Raw genomic sequence first — 14,240 nt, forward strand, 5'->3', positions numbered from 1 at the left:
CTGCCATGTCTATGCCCAGGCCAGTCCCCCACTCTCACCCTGGTCCCACCCAGCCCCCTGCCATGTCTACACCCAGGCTGGCCCCCCACTCTCACCCTGGTCCCACCCAGCCCCCTGCCATGTCTACGCCCAGGCTGGTCCCCCACTTTCACCCTGGTCCCACCCGGCCCCCTGTCATGTCTACGCCCAGGCCGGTCCCCCACACCCACCCTGGCCCCACCCGGCCCCCTGCCATGTTTACGCCCAGGCTGGGCCTTTTTGGTCAAGGCCTCATCCAAGAGCAGCCCCTCTGCTTCTTGAGAAAAGGCTGCAGACTGCCTGTACGTGTAACGTTCTGTGTATTCACAGAAGTGAATTACCATGTTGATACAGAATAATATCAAAATACTACCTGTTCTATCTTGGTGGCAGGCAAATATTATGTGTACTCTGTCAGAAACAAGGAACAGAAAGGAAAGTATAGAAAAAAGGCAAGTTTTGTTCACACGTGGATGGTTAAGAGTAAAGTAACCAGATTTTAACATTGGTAAAGCAGGACACCATTGACTGGGGGGTGGGGGTGGGGTTCTTAATTAAAAATTTGGTCTCTATGGAGCAACAAAAATTTTCATAGAATGCAAAAATAGTATTGTACTATATTTTATTAATTTTAACATAAGTACAATTTACAAATATAATACATTAAAAAATTACATATAGTATTATTTTTTCTTTGGCATATTTCTCATTTGAGTGAATTTTTTTTAGTAGATTGCTGTCATTGTTTAAAAGGTCATGAAATTTTTCATAAGAATTTGTTAAATTATATTTCACACATAAATTGGCTTTCAAAGTCTCAACACTTAATTGTGATTTTTCTGATGTCCACACTTTATTTACCATAGAAAAAACGCATTCAGTCTCAGCATTAGTTCCTGGTGAGGACAATGCGTATCCCACAATTTTTAGTGCATTCTGGTATGGAACATGGTTTGTTTCAAAATGATGAAATATTTCTAACCATTTATTCTCTATTGTGATTTTTGCTGATGCCCAAGATTTAACCTTTTCCTTATCAATATATTTTTTTAATAATGATGCCTCATAAGTCGTGTCACTTTCAAGGCCGGTGCTAGACTTTTTGCCACCACTATAAAATATAAATAATACAAGCACTGTCTGGAAAATTCATGAAATAAATAAATAAATTACTTGCCTAAATTATCTGAATAGCTGATTTGTCGATATCACTTGTTTAACTATAACTAGCACTAGCACGCAGTACGACATGTATCATCTGAGAGACAGTTACAAAATGTTTTCGGCATTGCCAATGCCAAAAATGTCATTGTTCATTAAGTCTAAACAATGGTGGTTGAATTCTAACAACTGATCAACAATGTGAACTTTGATAAGCAGTTCTCAATAATCAGTTCTCAACAATGATTTATTATTATTAAAGTTTAACATTATAAAATTAACAAAAATAATATAAAACTCATATCCTGGCAAAATAGCCACATGGTAGCTGAAAACTGTCTATTCCCTTCCCGTTCTCCCACCGTTCCCTAGCTTGTCATGCATTCTTTCCAAAAATCGGGACTTTTTAAAAACGTAGCCGGATGCAGGACAAATCGTTAAAAATCGGTACTGTCCCACCAAAAGCAGGACATCTGGTCACCTTAGTTAAGAGGGAAGCGGAAGAAATCAACAGTCCAAAACAAGCAGAATTTTGGCCTGTTTCTCCTCTGGTACTGGTTGAGCATTCTAAATCTAAAATAGTCCAAATCCCAAATGTTTTGAGCATGATGATCAAAGGAATTGCTCACTGGGGCATTTCTGATTTTGGGCTTTCAGATTTAGTGTGCTGAGCTGGTCAGGACAGTACAAATATCCCCAAATCCAAAGAGATCTGAAATCCCAAACACCCCTGATGCCAAGCACCTCAGATAAAGGAGACTCATGGGTGGATTTTTCCAACAAAAGTGGTGTGTTTGCTTGAGTTAATGTCTCGATTCAAGACGGCATAATATAAACAATATGAATAATGCTTTTTTATTTGAAATGAGAATTTATAAGGACTAAGTGTATTGAAAAAGAATCATAAGCAACGCCCCCCCCAAACAATTGTGTTGAATGTGCCGCCAGTCGCAACAAGGAAGAGAAGTCAGCAGGTGTGTGGGGCGGGGGGGAGATCTGGGCATCTTCCCATTCACAGTAAAAGCACAAGTGTTCAAAGGGAACATGTACCCATAGAGAGTGTGGAAGAAATTCCTGATGATTAACGTGTGTGTGTGTGTGTGTGTGTGTGTGTGTGCATATATATAAAAGTTTGTTTTAATACCTTCAATTGTCAAAAGAATACTTAAGACTAAATCCAGGCATTAGTAAATATACAACAGCAAAGTGGTACTGGCATAAAAATACACCTAAGAATGCTTCTACCTCTGTATCATAAAAATGTAGTTTAACAGACATGTCGTAGAAATTTCCAAATTATCACCTAGCCTGAGATTAGTATTTTTTCGTAGTATCTTACAGTGAGCTGAAATGATCAAAATGGAGTTTATAAACAATGCCCTTCAGCTTAGAGTTGTCTAAGGAGTGCTTAACGTCAGGCATCATGCACACACCACACCAGTGAGCATCCTGGCTCTGCCTGCAGCAGCGGGGGCCAGGCAGAGTGTCCCCCTGACACTGCGTCTACACCGGTTTAAAGTCCCCCACAAACACTCTGACCACCAGTGCCGGTTAGATCTGTAGGGACAACAAGGAACACAGAGCCAGTCTGTGACTCTGACCACTGGGAATCTGGTCCCCAGGAAGGTAAATGACAAGTGTCAATTTTATGGGGCACACTTCCCAACATGCCATCTCCCAAGCTGGGTGGTTCAGCCCAAAGGAGGGGAATAAGGGTAACGGACCATAGGAGCCGGCCTGGACTAGACCTGGCACTGTCAAGGGGATGCTGAGACAATACTTGAGAAACTACTAAAAAGCTGACCTGTCCTTGGTCTTTGTAGAACTTGCAGAGGCATCATCATCATGCCTGAGTCACGGTCAGTGGACAGCAGGGCAGGTCCCAGTCTGCACTATGCCACACTGAGTCCTCGGTCTGTCCCCACACTAAGCCACAGTCTCATCTCAGGTCTGGACACGTAGGACGCACTTCCCAAGCCAGACTGTCAACTTGAAGGTCACCTCTTCTGGTTCACTGGGAAGCTGTGCTGCCTCCCATCTCTGCACAGCCCACCCAGCTGTCTGAAAACTCTTAACACCATCCACACCTAGGCAAGCACAGGTCCAAACTACATGGAACTCAATGTCTGAACAGTAAGAACACTGGCAAAGTGAACTCGAGAGAGTGACAATCAAAACTGTTCCCACTGAGGCACAACCTAGAACCCGAGCACCTCCAGATGGACTTTAAAGCTCTTCCCCCCACACCAGACTCAAGTGTCCTAGGGTCAAAACATAGATTCACCCTTGGTAGGAGTAGAGGTACAGTAGAGGTGACAGAAGACAGGGAAGAGCTACCCTGAGCGTCCCTACAGAGGCTACAGCACCATGCCCCAGGGACACAAAGTACCTGCTAGGATCGCTGCAAAGACTCCACTGGAACTTTTGTGTTTGGGGAAAAACCACAAAAAGACCCCTGGCCAACCCTGAAGAATCACTAGGCAAAGAAAGAGATCTCTTCTTGAAAATGTTCAACCTGACTTCAAGCTCTTGCTTCAACTTCTTTTCAAGAGCAATGGTTAGGCCCAGTGGAATCCCATGGAGGTCAGAACCAGCGGGACCAGAGCAAGCAAGCCTGGCTGTCCAGGAGGCTGCAGCAGAGCGAAGACCAGAGACCCAAGCTTTCAGGACACAGCGGTGGCAGGTAGCAAGGGCCCAGCAATGCTGCCCACCAAACACATGTGGAATGGGGACAGTCACTGAGCCCCAGGGCTTCAGGGGGTTTGGGCTTTATTCTCGTTAAGGCAAGTGGCTATAAAGAATGGTGCCCACGCTAGGGTTTAAACCCTAGAAGAGTCTACACAGAAAGAGATGCTTTACGGAAAAAAAGAGAAAAGAAAAGAAAAAAAACAAAAACAAAACAAAAAACAGTTTTCAAGGGCTAGGACAGGGAGATCTGCCCATGGTGGTGTTGCTGGCCAGCAGCCTGGCCACCCACCATGCAGGACTTCCACTCCTAGCCCAGGCCCAGCCCAGCCTGGCCGAGTTCCAGCTCAAGTTCAGACCTTCCCACAGACCCAGCCTGTGCTCACCTGCCTCTGGGAAGAGCACACCCTGAGAGCCTAAGAGAAAAAGGATCAGCATTTCTCTACCATAAACAGCACTAAGCCAATGCCAGCTTCATTTCGAAAGGAGAAAGCATCTCCCCATGCTCCGCCAACAAAGCAAACCCTGAAAACAGCCCTGCGCTTGGTCTAGCAAGGAGGGGATGGGGCAGGAGAATTAACTTACCCGTGCTGGACATGTGGTTCACGCGGGCAGGATTCAGCAGCTCCACTGGCTGGTCTCGGCCAGAGAGTCCATCTGAAGAACAGAGAGGGCAATAGGCTTTAGAGACAGTGAGCATTTCAGCCATACCGCTTTACACTGAGACTGTGAGCAGCAGCTCTTCTCTAGCCAGAGAAGGCATGTCTTTCCCAGTGGTAAAGGAGGACAGTTTACATCTATCATGGACTATTTGTGTTTGCCAAAGAAAATAAAAGACCTTTTGAAAATAAAACAGTCCCCAAGTGAGATATGGCAAACACAAATTTCTGGCCTGAGAGCAAAAGGCTTAGCAATTTGGGTTTACTTCTGTGTAGCAACCGCATTATACCTAATTGTGTTTATCAGAGACAAGTTTTTCTGCAGACCACAAGCATTTAGACAATAAAAACAAAGGCGCTCCTCTTCCTCATCCCGATCCTGAGGGGCTGGAAGCCCAGAGAAGTGCAAGGGGGCAGCAGGCGGCTTAGGCCCAATGCGCTTGGGGAGAAGCTTCTGAGGGTTTACGACTCACAGAACCCTTTTTTTTTTTTTTGCAGTTTTGGCTGGGCCCAGGTTTGAACCTTCCACCTCCAGTAAATGGGGCCGGTGCCCTACTCCTTTGAGCCACAGGGGCCACCCCCGGACCCTTCTTCTGAACCCACTATTAGACCGAGTTCAGCAGCTGCTTCCATGTATTCAGGTCTGCAGAGACAAGCCCAGGACCCATCCGCCACGTAAACATGGCACAGGCTGGATTTAGATGGCCCTAGATTTCCTGTATTTTCCTAGATAGAAAAGAACAAAAACTCTGGCAAGATTTCCAGGAATCACATTTTTCTTTTAAAATTAGCTTCTTTTGACAAGTGGTGTAAAGTGCCTTGCAACGACATGCATATCATTACAGCTGGCCCAGGAAGGTCAGCTTCCTTACTGGTCTGCACAGGACATACACTCCCACCGCCAGGTCAGCAGACTGGAGGAAAACCTGCTTTTGCCAGAATGGATAACACCTAGCATAGCTGAGGTTCAAAACACAAGGACAAAAGCCATGGCCCTAGGTGCTAGATGATGCTAGCAGGGAGGAGACAAGCATGGCCCCTGAGCTCTTGGGCAGTTCAGAGAGCCCCAGCTGGGAAGCCTGGGTCCCCCCACCCTGCCCCTAACTCTAAGGTGTCCAGATCTCAAGCAGAGAGATACCAGGTATGTCTGAGGGTGAGCTGACCCAGGAGGAGGAGGATGTGCAGGCTACATACAGTGATACCTTGGAAGCTACCACCAGGCCTAGATAATCATCTCACTATTCATACAATTCCATCCTGGGAATTGGCTGATGCTTGTGAAATAAAGCCTCGTCTCCTAAGAACCTTGATTGCTACTCAGAAAGAGACCTCGAGATAGTGGTAAAAAGTACTTTTTAAGTACATTTATTCTGTTGAAAAATAAATTTAAAGTTCAAAAAGTATATTAAGTATTTTTAGAAACCCTGCTGTGATTTCAGAAACACTAAACGATGCATTTGAAATTCCCAGCATAGCTGTGGTTTTCCAGTAGGAAGGGGTCAGTGGTGCGGTGCTGGGCAGACCACCTGCCAGTGCTCTGCACCTGGTCTGAGGCCACCAGCCAGGCCTGCTGGGGAGGATGCTGCACTCAGGTGTCCACCCAGCAAGCACCTGGAGCTAGAAAGCTCGGAACCAAGGAGTAGAGAAACTGGCCCCAAGGTGGGGACGTAGTGACTGATTTCTCAGCTCACAGGAAGACTTAATTTTTTGAGTTTAGGGTGGCTCCTGAGTCTGCCCCAGCCCTTAAAAGTCTCATTCCCCCAGGCCACATGCACAGGTGACACACGGAAACACGTCACTCTGGCTGCATGGCAGGAGGGGGACACATCCAGTTTCAATCTAATCAACCCAGAGCACAGTGTGCCATTGCCCTGTCTTGAAATCTACATGCAGCTCAGCTGAGTTTGGCTTCATCCATATAGGGTCTGGGCACTCAGCCTGGCTATGTCCCACCTGCTCTCAGAAGGACAGCAACAGTGTGTGTACACTGGCTGACCACCAACAGACCCTGCTATCTGCTGAGAGCATGGTGGGCTCCATATATAAGCCTACCCTTGAACCAGACATGTCCATCCTGAACCTCCCTGGGTCGGCACAGAACCCGCAGCTCAGGGCTCTATCTCAAAAGCTGCCCCTGCAGTGGACACGCGTCTGGAGCCCTCTGCACTTCTGACTGAATAGCTACAAATCACTGGTTTCCATGACTACCCCCCTGGCTCTATTAATTTGACAGGACAGCCCACAGAACTCAGAAAAACACTTTACTCATGTTCATGGGCTTATTATAAAAGGTACCAATGAATGGCCATATGAAGGTGGAGGAGGCAAGGTTGTCAGGGTCCCAATATCGCCGGGCATACCTCATCCCCCAGGATGGACACATGGTCACCAGCTATGTGCTTTAACAGCCCAATCTCCAGTCCCCACCATGTTGCCCAGAGGCCAGCAGATCCAGCCCTCCAATGTCTAGGTCTTCCTGGTGACCAGCCCCATGTGACAGCTATCTGGGAGCCCCATCTAAGGGGCCCCATCAGCAAACACTCAAGAGATTCCCAGGAGTTTAAGAACTTCATGCCCAGGAACCAGGATAGAGCCCAGACATGTTCCCTCTCTGCCTACATGACTCTGGGTCCAGCCGGCATCATAATAACCCACCAGTGCAAACCCCAAGCCCTGCCATTCCCATAGCTTTGTAGAATGGTAGATGCATCTGAAGCGGATGCTGCTGTGACTCAGCATGTCAGTAATGAGCAATCTGCCTCTCAAGGAAAGGAGGAGTATGACGCTCAGTGCAAACAGCAGGGTCCCCTTATTACACAGCTACCTGGGAGGGACGCCAGCAGCTTTGATGTCATGGCCGGACAGTTGTGACCTGTAGCGCAGAAGCGGCACTAAACCCGTCTCTGCTGCCCTCAGCAATGGACCCTCAGGGAAGCACAGCTCCTGGTCCCTGCCATGGAGAGACGGCAGCAAGGCAGTAGGTGCAATGAGAAGCCAGAAACTACAAGGTGTTTTGATAGGGGAGGGGGCACAGTGACACTACCTGTGGGCAGCCCCAAGGAGGGCAGTGTGGAATGACTGTTTTCTGACAGGAAACAGAGCTTCAGGGAAAAGTGGGGGCAGGGGGCTGAGGATCTGACGTCAGACCAGACCCATCCCTCACAGCGACAGTTCCGAGTCCTCTTGTCAGCTGGTGCCACAGCCCGTGACACAGCCCTGGGTATCACTGGGATAAAGGCCCAGGCCTGAGCCTCAGGGCCTCTGGAGGCTTAAATCCTAGCTCTGAAGAATCCACCTGACTCTACCCAAGAGCTCCCGGTGGGGACTGTGGCTGGAGGTGTGTGCAGTCACGTGAAGGCAGAGAGGGAGAGAGGGTTACCACTGTGGTGTGGCAACCAAAGCGGGGCTGAACCCAGCTGCAACCGACAAAACTGCACACCTAACACACTTCAGACGTGAGGCTGGACAAGTCCTGAACAGAGCAGGAGACACCGTGGGACGGCACTTTAAGGAGCAGGGTGACAGGGCTGGCAGAGCTGGCTTCAGAGCCACCTGCAGCAGGGCAGCGGCACTTGGCAGGCCAGGCAGGTGGGAGGTGTGGCCACAGCCGTGAAGGCACACAGGGCAGCTGCTGAGAGCTATGCTTTCAGATATCACAGTCTGGAGTGAATCACAGTGAAATTATTTAGGAAAAGTGCAGTTTTTACATTCTCCTGTCTCTGTGTTGGAATTTCTGAGAATGAAGAGATAACAGTGGTAAAAACCTAACATTTATAAGCAAGAAAATAATCAAGACAGAGTCAGAATGACACCCCCTCATCACCCATGGGCTGCAAGCAGGTTCTGTATCTGCCATTGCTTGGGAATCTATTTTTTATGCCCCACTGGACAGGATGAAAGTACTATGTATCCTGCAGTGGCATTTTAATTGGCTCAGGGAGCCAGGGGAGAAGGCACCCAGCTGGAGTGGAGGCTGTGGGAGCATAGGCACCTCGGTGTTCTTATGACCACAGAATGGGGCCCCGTGAACTTCAAGCGCCTACAGGGTCAGCTATAGCTGGCTGCACCACCGTCCCAAGGACACGGCAGAGGGATGCCATGCAACATGGAACTGATAGGGTAATAGTAAGAATTTCTTAAGATGCAGGACCAGGTAGATTAGAGATGTACATATAAAATGGAAAGCCAGAAAACTTCCAGATGACAGTATGTTAACAAGATGCAGCTTACAAGAAGCAGCTTGCAACAGGGTTTGTTAGAATTAAGTGTCCTCCTGGAGGAGCAGGGCTAAAGGCAGAGTGTACTGGCTTTTCAGATCCACCTGTGATGGACATAGAGGGTGTTTCTAGACAGAATCTTGGTCTTCTGGAGCCAGAGGAACATAACCTGCAATCCACCTGGCCTAACCAGACCCTGGGTTTGGGGAAGGGCCCTGAGGTGCTATGCAGATTGCCCAGAACCATGCAGGGAGGGCGACCTGGAAGCAGCACTGTCTCAGCTGGACCAGCTCCAGTCTGAAACTGAACCTGGGCAAATGGTTACTTGCTCATGAAGACACCTTCCCCCTAGGGATTCAAATCACAAAAGCTAAACTCCAGACTCCTAGGAATTTGCTCTAATCCAGACTAAAAAAGAGAGAGGTAAGAGGAGGAGGAGAAAAGATAAGAGAACATCCCGGAGCGGGGGAAGGGAGGGACAAGAAGGAGGGTGGCAGTGAGGGAAGGAGGAAGATCAAGGCCAGCGCAGCCCTGCCCTCCTCACTGCTCTGTGTGGTCGGGGCATCAGGCAGGTGTGAGACAGCCTGGCCAGCACCCAAAGAGTCCAGCCACTATGAGACCTTGCTGTGACCATTCCCTCCCAGGGACAACTGAGGCACAACCCCCCCACCCCCAGCCCTCCTCCCCAAAGAACACAGGATCCAGACCATGGCACAGTTAACCAGCTGGGTATTTCTACAACAACTCTCACTTAATAGGACAAGACAAAAGTACTTTAGCAGGTACATAAGAAAGGCCCAAGCCCTGCTCTGATACCTGTGGTTAAAGCAGCATTTACTGCTGCACCAGATATTATGTTTCTTAGGCCTGTAAAGACAGCATGGGGAGACCTGCGCACAGGTGCAGCTGATAAGGAAGTGGGAGGAACCGGGGCTGTGCACCTGCTCACCCAGGCACAGTCTCCTCCTCCTAAGTCACCCAGTCCTTCTCAGAGGACTAACGGCCCCCACCATCTTCTTACATTGTAACTGCCTACTTTGGATTCAAACTTTTCATCAACTTTTTTTCTCAACTGAGTTATCTTTTTCTTACAGAGCCAGAGGAATTCTTAAGAAATTCTTACTACTACCCTGTCAGTTCCACGTTGCAGACACCACCTCAAAGGCCATGTTCATCAGGTTATTCCTCTAGTGCTTATGATTTTGTGTCAGTTTCAAGAAATTCTCATCTACCTGGAGCTTGCACTGGTCTGTTAACATACTGTCATCTAGAAGTTTCCTGGGTTTCCATTTTATATGTACATCTCTAATCTATCTGGTCCTGATTTTTGTGGATGGTATAAGTTAGGGGTTTTTTGGTTTTATTGTTTTTGTTTTTCTATGAGAACAGTCAAGTGTCCCCTCACCATTATGAATAAGTCCCATCTTTCATTAGTTCTAAACCAAATCTTGGTCTCTTGGACTCTTTGGCCAACTTGTTTACTTACACATGTGCCAACAATTTTACAATCTTGAACATCATCATTTTACAGTAATTCTTAATACCTGGGAAAATAAAAAGCTCTACTTTCTTCCTCAGAATCATCTTGGGCAAAATTATTCCTTTATTCTGCCACATAATTTTTTTTTTTTTTTTTTTGAGACAGAGTCTCACTTTGTCGCCCTCAGTAGAGTGCCACTGTGTCACAGCTCACAGCAACCTCCAACTCCTGGGCTTAAGCGATTCTCCTGCCTCGGCCTCCCAAGTAGCTGGGAGTATAGGCGCCCGCCACAATGCCCAGCTGTTTTTTTTTTGTTGTTGCAGTTTGGCTGGGGCTGGGTTCAAACCAGCCACCCTCAGTATATGGGGGCGCCACCCTCTGCCACATAAATTTTAAAATTAGCTTGTCGAGTTCCACAAAAAAGAAAAAGAAAAACAGAAACTATATATACCCCTGAGGAGAAGAGAATCTCAACTCTATAGGGCCTGATCCATGAACACGGAATATTTCCTCATTTAGTTTCCCTCAGTAAAGTTCCAGAACTTTCTCAATATAGGGGTCTTGAATATCCTTAGACTTGTTACCAAATATGTCATATTTTATTTAGATTTCAATTTCTGTTTACTGGTGTCTGGATATACAGTTGATTTTTATATATTGTTCTACATCCTGGAATATACATTCCAATAATTTGTCTACAATTATTTTGTATTTTCTGCACACAGAATCACATCACCTAGGAACAGTGACAGTTTTGTTTGCCTTTCCAGACACCCTCCTTTTATTTCTTCTGCAGGGACTGCAGGACATCACTGAAGAGAAACAGCGAGGAAGGAGGATTCAGCCTGTTGCTGATGTCACCAGGAGTGTTGTCAGCATTTACCCAGGAGGACTGACACTGGCAGTAGGCTTCAGACAGGTAACTCTCAGGTTAAAGACGTTCTCTTCCACTCTGAGACTGTCAGGTGTATGTTTAAATTACACACGCTTGCTTACTTTTATTAAACCTTTTTGCATCAATTCATATTACTAAATAATTTCCCCTTCCATCTGGTAATATGGCAAAATTTCTTTTCTTGCGTCAAACCAGCTCTGTGTTTCTGCTACACGAACGTGGCCAGGCTCAGCTGTTTGGGGGGACAGGAAAAGAACAACAGTCACTCAGGTCTGAAGGAGCAGAGGCAGCATGGGACCCTACCACCTTCAGTTCTAAAATGTTGGAGACCTCAGCACCACACTTCAAGGTTCTGTCAGAAACATAAGAAGTGGAAAATTCAGCTATAAGATGTGTCTGCCAGGATGTGGAGACAGGCGAGCCGTGCACCTGTCACCATACAGACATCAGCCATGGCCCCATGGCCCCCACTGTAGCTCATCTTCCTGTCTATTTGCACCATTTTAAACATTCAGAACAGTTGTGGGTTTACAGAAAAGTTAGAAACAGCACAGGGCCCTCACCCTGAATGCCCTACACCTGCTAACATCCCCATCCAATGTAGCCGCTCAAGGAAGCCACACTTGACTGTGATTTCCTCAGTTTCCCCAATGTCCCTTTTCTGTCCCAGGACCCCATCTCAGACCCCACATCATTTAGTCCTCACGCCTCCACAGGCTTCTCCTGGCTGACACAGCGTCTCATACCTTCCTTGCTTCTAAGGACCTGACAGCTTTGAGCAGTCCTGGCTGGGCACGTCCCAGGGTCCCTTACTGGGCTTTGTCCAAGGCTTTTATCATGATTAGCAGCAGCTGGTGTTCTTGGGAGGAAGACCACAGAGGTGACGTGCCCTTCTCACCTCATCCCATCACACCCCTCCCTTCATGGGCGTGTGCCATCTACGTGGCCTGTTGTGCTGAGGCGGTGGCTGCCAGGTTTCTCCATGGTAAAGGTGCCTTTCTTACTGCCTTTCCACACCATGTCCTTTGGAAGAATGTCACTGTATGCGGTCACAAGTTTTCCTTCCCCACTGCCTTCTATGAGTTAATATGAGCACACTGGCTCACAGGAGGACACAGCAGGGGACACCCCAGGGTAGAGGGCAGCCGGGAATCTGGCCCCCAAGAGACAGCAGAAGCCAAATTGCAGGTGCAGGGGTAGGCCAGGAGAGACAGGAAGGGAGGAGTGAGAAGGGCCTTGGACACCTGGACACACACTATCTCTCACCTGAGCCCAGCCCTGGGCTTGTGGCTGTGGTTCTCAGACTCGCCTGTGCATCTCTGAAGCAGGGACAACTGTATACCTACCTGGAAGTCTATGTCAGCAGTCACTGTGTGTCTAGGGGCTGCCATATACCAGCAAGCAGTATGTCCTCTGGCAACAAGAACAATGGTGTCCTGGCTCTCCTGCCTGCCACTCCCCTCCTTTGTATCTGTTGTGAGCTCAATGCTAATAGAGAACTTGCTAGAAAAAGTGAAAGGAAATGGGGCTCACCCTCACCAACACCCAGGTCCTTGAGGAGTAGGTTGGAGGGGAGGGAGCTTCTGTGCAGGCAAAGAGCACTGATCCTGCCCTGCCAGTGAGGGTGGAGGTGGCCTCGGACAGGGCAGAGCGAGCTTTTAAATCTGAGCCCAATGCTGCTCTAAGAGGAACTGGGTCTCCCAGGAGGTCAGGGCACCAAGCTGTGCCAAGCCCTGTGCGAGGGCTCATGCTCTAGAGAGTGTGCCTGCATGTCCTCAGAAGGCAGAGTCCCCACGTACACTTGCATGTGTCGAACAAACCAGGTGAGAGAGAAAAGTTTAAAAAGCCCGTCTGCCTTTACAGCAAGAACAAAGCAATCACTAGGTTCTCTTGTCTGGTGAGGACACTTGTTTTTCTGCCTACAGGGATGGAAGCATAACTCTTTCTGCCGGGAGGCCTGGCCACAGGGAAGACAGCCACTGGACTATCCATAGGAGCAGGTGTCTGTAGGGAGGATGCACACCCAGGCTCACTCACCCGCCTCCGAGAACCCCCATCTCTGAGGTGTAGTGGGTGCACAGCTGGGCACAGACCCTCCCACACAGTGTGTATGTCAGGTGGAATCACTGTGGTGCTGGTTTGGATTTAGTGGCTGCTTCCTATACCTGCCCATGCAACCAGTACTCTGGTGCTCTTGTTTAGTCAATCCACAAAGGGGCTCAGGGATAGCAGTGACCTATTGGGTCAGCCAAGCACTCACATTCCCCCACGTCCTTCACCGGACTGGACTCCAGAGAGGTACCACAGGCCTGCCAGCCACATTTGCATATCCTGCTCCACCTGCTGGAGTAGCCCCACAGCTCCGGGCCCACCTTGCCCTGTCCTCCATCCATTTTTCAGCCTTCACCCTGGCACTACCCTGGACCCACAGTAAATCTGTGCCCCTCCCCCAACAGAACCCCCATGTAGGTGCTGCTAACAGTAAAGTGTCCAGACCCATTATGTTTTGCTTTTTCTCAGCACACGGGGTACTGAAAACTACCAAAGTTCTCTAAGAATGCTTGCGTCTGCCCGTAAGAATTAAACTTTCATGATTAAGTGCTGTGACTTCCTCAGGAGCATCCAACATAGTTTATGGGCATTTACTAGAGAAAACAAATGGAAATGAATAAATGGAAAATTAATATTTCTCTAACAATGCTTTTTCCTTCAGAGTAATCAGGAATACATTTTAAAGGTTAAGGATGACCTATGACGTGTCCCTGCTGTCTCTCCCCTTAGAACTACATCTAGTTCCAGCTAACACTTTGCAGAGTGAGGTTTGCGGAGACTATTACAGGGAGGTAGAGGCTACCAGTGCCCAAAAGTCCAGAAAGAGAAAATCCCTGGGACGCGGCCCCAGCTCCTTCATGGCCAGGAGAGGTACGCTTCAGACAAGCCAGCCAGGCCCAAGCAGGGTTCTGAACTGGACAAATGTTTGTTCAGGCATTGCTTCGATGCCCAGTACCCAGTGAACACAGCTGGGCACACACAGTGACAATGGAGTCATTTGTTGAGAGCAACACTGGATATTATCTGTCAGAAACACATACTGACGTATTTAAGGGAAAATGCTGTGTCTCCTG

The 14,240-nt window shown here is 48.1% G+C and overlaps 1 protein-coding gene across 1 annotated transcript in view; it reads right to left on the reverse strand.

The window, feature by feature from the left end:
* The window catches only part of LOC111727943 (histone deacetylase 4-like), a 183,976-nt gene that overhangs the window by 87,661 nt on the left and 82,075 nt on the right, over positions 1–14,240 (reverse strand). The window contains exon 2 of the mRNA XM_023518248.1: positions 4,450–4,521. Within this exon, the coding sequence (XP_023374016.1) occupies positions 4,450–4,521 (72 nt within the window). The remainder of the gene's footprint in view (positions 1–4,449; positions 4,522–14,240) is intronic.

Source organism: Otolemur garnettii, unplaced genomic scaffold (genome assembly GCF_000181295.1).
Source record: "Otolemur garnettii isolate 467f Iridium unplaced genomic scaffold, OtoGar3 scaffold00133, whole genome shotgun sequence".
Taxonomy (NCBI): Eukaryota; Metazoa; Chordata; class Mammalia; order Primates; family Galagidae; genus Otolemur; species Otolemur garnettii.